Raw genomic sequence first — 5,800 nt, forward strand, 5'->3', positions numbered from 1 at the left:
GTGGGTCTTGCTTGAGTCTTTTGCAGATACTTTTCCGATTTTGCCAACACCATTTGTTAAAAAGGCTATCGTTTCCCCACTTAACTGATTTCATCTCCTTGTCAAAAATCAGTTGACCATAGATAGATGGGCTGATCTCCAGATTCTCAATTCTATTCCATTGATTTATGTGTCTGTCATTCTACCAGTACCATGCTATCTTTACCACCACTGCAATGTAGTAGGATTTGAAATCAGGGAGTGAGATACCTCCTACCACTCTTCTATTTTTAGGGAGTGCTTTTCTTATTCGGAGCTTCTTTCCATTACATATGAAACTGGAGATTGCCTTTTCCATCTCGTTGAAGAATGGGATTGGTATTTGTATTGGGATTGCATTAAACGTGTAAATTGCCTTTGGTAGTATTGCCATTTTCACAATATTGAGTCTTCCTGTCCATGAGCAAAGGATATTCTTCCACTTCTCAAGATCTCTTTTTGTTTCTTGTAGTAATGTTTTGTAATTTTCTTTGAATAGGTCCTTTGTGCTTCTGGTTTAATTTATTCCCAAGTATTTAATCTTGTGATTAGCTATTGTGAAGGGTATTGTTTTTTCTTAATACCAGCTCTGTATTCTCTTTGTCACTGTAGAGAAATCCAACTGATTTTTGTATATTGATCTTGTATCCTGCCACTTTGCTAAATTGGTCCACTGTGTCCAATAGTTTTCTTGCTGAGTCTTTAGGGTTTTCTAAGTATACTATCATGGCATCAGCATAGAGGGAGTATGTATCATTCTTAAAAGAAAGTAAGTTAGGTTTTGCTGAGCTGACCCGGCCTCCAGGTAACCCTGTGTGTGTCAGAGGAGAGCTCTGTCCCAAGGGCTTGCATGATTTTTCGAAATAGATCATCAGACCTCTTGTCCATGGCCCATCCAAGGTCACTTCTCTCTGAAGTCACCCCTCCAAGGTCACCCCTCGAGGTCACTTCTCTGAGGTCACCCCTCCGAAGTCACCCCTCTGGACTCTGGGCTGTCCAGTCAGAAACCAGACTGAGTCTGCCAAATCTCATGGCCACTGCAGCTGAGCTATCCAGCTGGGAACCGGGCCGAGTCTGCCCCCTGATCATGGCTCCGGTGTCCCCACTGCCGCTGGGCTGTCCAGCTGGGAACTGGGCCGAGTCTGCCCCCGATCATGGCTCTGGTGTCCCCAGCTCAGCCGGACTGTCCAGCCGGAAACCGGGCCAAGTCTGCCCCCTGATCACAGTTCCGATGTCCCCAGTGCAGCTAGGCTGTCCAGCTGGGAACTGGGCTGAGTCTTCTGGATCTCATGGCCGGGTGTTCCCACTGCAGTTGAAGCGCAATCGTGAGACAGAAGTCCAGCTGAAGCCGCTCGTGGAAAAGAACAAACGGATGAACAAGAAGAATGAGGACCTACTGCAGAGCATCCAGCGGATGGAGGAGAAGATCAAGAACCTCACTCGGGAGAATGTGGAGATGGTGAGCCCCGGGCTTGCGTGGGAACTTGAGCCCTTGGACACCCACTTGCTTCTGGGTGTGCAGACCATCTGACAAGGCCTTGTGGAAGGATTTGTTTGGGTTTTCTCTAGTAAGAATGGCTGGTCTTTGTAGTCAGGGGGGTATCTTCTAGTTCATTGTTTATAGATGAAGCAGTGTGAGTTGCCTCATTTTACAACCAAGAACATTGAAGTTCTAAGAGTTCAAGGCATAGCAGAGGCAGGTGGGAGTGAAGCTTCTGGTGCAGGGTCCTTACTGTCTCCCCCTCGACCCTCTGGCTCTCCAGGGTTCATCTCAGCCAGCTGACTGTAGCCCTCACGTTTCCTCCTGGGGGCTGGTGGGGGTCCTGGCTCTGTCCTCTCCATCCTCCTCTGTGCTCACCTCATCCGTTCACCTGCTGATCCCTCCATCTGCTGTCTCCCGAGCTTGCATACGGTGTGACGAGGGCTGGGGGCTGGTGGGGGTCCTGACTCTGTCCACCCTCTGTCATCGTGGCATCCTCTGCCCCGCCTTTTCCTGAGTCTGCATCCTGTGTAATGCACACTGTGGATGTGTGGGCCGTAACCTTGGGCACCCTCCACTCATGCAGAAGGAGAAGCTGGCGTCCCGAGCCTCCCTGAAGCGGCACACATCCTTGAGTGACCTCAGTCTGACGAGGGACGAGCAGGAGATTGAGTTCCTTCGGCTGCAGGTGCTGGAGCAGCAGCGTGTCATTGATGACCTGTGTCTGGTACGTGTCCACAGTACACAGTGGAGAAGGCCACTCCTGGTACATGCCTCACCTGGGCGCAGCTGCCCACAGCACATGGAGTGCCTGTGCCTGTCCATGTGCTTCCTGGGCCATGGGGTCTACAGTACACAGAGTGGGGAACAGGACTGGTCTGGTCATCTGGGACCAGGGATCCGTGGGGTGGGCCCAGGCTGACCATCTACATCTGTGCCTGGTACCTGTGCCACCCGGAGCATGGGCTGGGGCTGGAGCCTGGTCAGCAGAGCAAGCCCAGCTCTGATGCATCCTGATCTCATGTGCCTCTTATTCTTAGTCTGGGGCACAGTGGTCCTCAGCCTCACTCACATAACTCCTGGTACTGATTGGGCTTTGGTGGCCTTTTTCCTCAAGTCATCTCCATATACCACATTAATAAACAGCATCAAGTTTTAAGATGAGGCTGAAGCTTTCCTCACATGAACGTGGTCTGATCTTGTCATCTCACAGATGTTGCAGCTTTGACATTGCAAGACAGTGAGCTTGAGCCTGAAAGCTCAAATTTTGGTTTATAATCACATTGAGGCTTGAAGGGCTTGTTAAAACAATGCATGGGTGTGCGTTTGCTGGACATTCATATAGGTGCAGATATGGTTAAGGAGGGTGGATTCGTAAGTAGATGAAGTTTGGCAGCCAGAGCATGTACACATCTCTGTGGGATCACTCCCATCGGAGAGCTCCGGTGGCCTACTGGTAAAAATATGCACTGCAATCCCGAAGCACACGTTTGAATCCCCCAGCTGCTTTGTGGGAGGATGGGCAATCTCCTGCACGATTCCTGCCTCTGGAAATCCACTGGAGGGTCAACTATAGGTTGGTTCTGACTCGATGTCACACAACAACAACAACAACAACAACAACAACATGGGACCCTTCAGAGAATATAAAGCTGAATCTTAGAAGAGTCATCTTAGAGAGATGCGCTCTCTCTATCTATCCACCATCCATGGATCCATCCTTCATCCATCCTGCCACCCATCCATCCATTCACCACCATCCATCCTTCCTCCCATCTATCCATTCACCCAACCATCACCCATCCATTCACCACCATCCGTTCTTCCTCCCATCTATCCATTCACCCAACCTTCACTGTCCATCCCTCTACCCATCCATCCCTCAACCCAACCGTTCACCATCTGATCATCACCACCATCTACCCACCCACCACTTTTCTGCTCACCATTCACTCATCTATCCACTTAGCCATCACTCATCTGTCATTCACTCACGACTCAGCTGTCATCCCCTTACAATCTGTCCATCCATTCACACATCTATCATCTGTCCATGTGCCTGCCACCCATCCATCCAAACATTATTTGTTCATCATCTGTCCGTCCACCCACCTACCCACTTGCTTGCTGTCTGTTCATCTACTACCCATCATCCTTTCATTCTTCCTCCTTCTCTGCATTTCTTCCCTCCTTCTCTCTTTTATCTCCTTCCCTCTCTCCATTCACCCTTGTATCCACCCCCTTACCATCAGTCCATCCATCTAGTCGCCCACTCACCTGATCCTCCCTCCCTCCCTTCCCATCTGTCTCCTTCATCTATATTTCATTACACAAAGACTTGAGTCATCTTAGGCTTGACTCAGCATATTCAACAAAACAACAATAAAATAGAAGGAGGCATAATAATCTAAATAAAGACTAGGAAGAATCTAGACAACCGTGTTAGTCCAGACCAGGAGGCAAAAACGGGAGGCTGAGACTAAGCCCCAGGTGTGACTGGGATCTAGGGCCCAGGGGTGGAGTGGTGAGGTCCTGGGGTCAGAGTTGGGGTCTGGGGACTGATTGTCCAGTGCCTGGAGTCTGAGACTGTGAGGTGTGGATGCTGTGTCCCCTAGGAGCGAGAACGGTTGCTGCGCTCCAGAAGACCACGTGGGAGGAGCCTGAAGCCGCCCAAGGTGAGCCCATGGGGCTGGTAGCTGGGGCTACAGGGCTGCGGTGGTCACATGGTCCCAAGAGGTCTGCAAGGAGGAGCCTCTGGCCTGATGTGTGGTCTAGTGACTCAGCCTGTGGTGCTGGGGCAGGTCACATGGTTCCGAGAGGTCCACAAGGAGGAGCTGCTGGCCTGACCTGTGGTGTTGGTGGCTGGGGCTACAGGGCTGCAGCGGGTCACATGGTCCTGAGAGGTCCACGAGGAGGAGCTGCTGGCCTGGCTTGTGGTGTTGGTGGCTAAGGATGCAGTGCTGGGGCGGGTGAGCAGTCCGGGGATGGCTTACAGGAGAAGCTCACTGGGCCTGGCTGGTGAGGCAGAGGGCTCTTGCTGTCACTGTGGGGGGCTGGTTAGTGGTCCTGGGAGTGGACTTCAGGGAAGCCTGCTGGTCCTGGCTAGTGAGGCTGAGATGTGCTGTCACCATTGGCTCTCAGAGCAGTGGGGTTGGGCCATGCTGGCTGGCCCAGCGTGATGGCAGCTCTTTCCTTGTGGGACGCATATCAGGTGGTCTGTTAGGCTTGGGGTATGCTCCCCAAAAGTGGAAACAGGCACTCTTGGGCCCAGGAGTGTTTGAAGGACTTGAGGCTGGTGTGATATCCCATGTACCCTATCCTGAGCAGCCAGAGTGGGGCTTGGGGTGGTGTAAACCTACCGCCTGCTGTGTTCACAGGGGCTCTGCAGGGGGTGGGCCGTGTGGGCTCTGACTCCACATCCAGACCTTTCTCTCAGGAGACACTGGGTGGTTTTCAACAGTCAGCCTTCATTTTAGCAGCCAAATGCAAAGTCACACCACCGGGGCACCTTTGCTCCTTTTAAACTGTTTTCTGAGAATTAGCTGAGCTTGAGCTCTGGTGACCTAGTGGGGAAGGCACAACACTGCCAACCTAAAGACAAGCGGTTCGAATCCACCAGCTGCTCTTCCCGAGGAAGGTGGGCACTATCTTCTCATGTGACTTCCAGTCTCTGAAAACCCGTGAAGGGTCAGCTGTGGGTCAGATCCAGTGGCAGTGAGCAAGTGACCAGGCTGGGCTCGTGACCAAGGTACTGCCCTCTGGCTCCCTCTACTGTGACAGGGAGGTCAACGCCACTGACAAACGCCAAACTCCCTGCCTGCATCTGCCTCACAGCCCTTTAAGAGAGCAGAGACCTATGTGCCTCTGAGGTTGGGATCTCTGCAGGGCAGACCTGTCACAGGCTTCTGCGGGGTGGCTGCGGGTTCAAATCACCAGCCTGCTGGTTAGTGGCCAAGCTCTTCCTCACCTCCCTGCCAGGGCACAGTCCACCCAATGTCAGCCCCTCATGATGACAGTGTCCTGGTCCCTAGACTGACCACCCTCAGGTCAGTTCTCACAGCAGACCTGTGAAGCTGGTCTGGTGTAATCCCATTTCCAGTTACAGCAAACATGGAGACTTAAAACACAGGTTGAACTTAGTCAAAGTAGCTGGCTTCAGACTGAACAAGTGGACAGCTGACAGGATGTGTGGTCAGCGAGTGTTAAAGGTCTAGAGCAGGGCTGTGCCTCTGCACTGGCTGGACACACAGCAGATGCCAGCTGCTGAGAGCGAGCATTGTGTGCTTCAGCCTGTGACCCGTG

General features: G+C 52.1%; 1 protein-coding gene across 3 annotated transcripts in view; it reads left to right on the top strand.

Moving 5' to 3' along the window:
* JAKMIP1 (janus kinase and microtubule interacting protein 1) overlaps positions 1–5,800 on the top strand; it is a 95,418-nt gene that overhangs the window by 21,209 nt on the left and 68,409 nt on the right. For all 3 annotated transcript variants that reach the window (XM_006893631.1, XM_006893629.1, XM_006893630.1), the window contains exons 5-7: positions 1,331–1,477; positions 2,085–2,225; positions 4,114–4,173. In XM_006893631.1, coding sequence (XP_006893693.1) covers positions 1,331–1,477; positions 2,085–2,225; positions 4,114–4,173 — 348 coding nt within the window. The remainder of the gene's footprint in view (positions 1–1,330; positions 1,478–2,084; positions 2,226–4,113; positions 4,174–5,800) is intronic.

The sequence above is a fragment of the Elephantulus edwardii genome, unplaced genomic scaffold (genome assembly GCF_000299155.1).
Source record: "Elephantulus edwardii isolate Elephantulus edwardi_28Jun2011 unplaced genomic scaffold, EleEdw1.0 scaffold00129, whole genome shotgun sequence".
In the NCBI taxonomy this organism is placed as follows: Eukaryota; Metazoa; Chordata; class Mammalia; order Macroscelidea; family Macroscelididae; genus Elephantulus; species Elephantulus edwardii.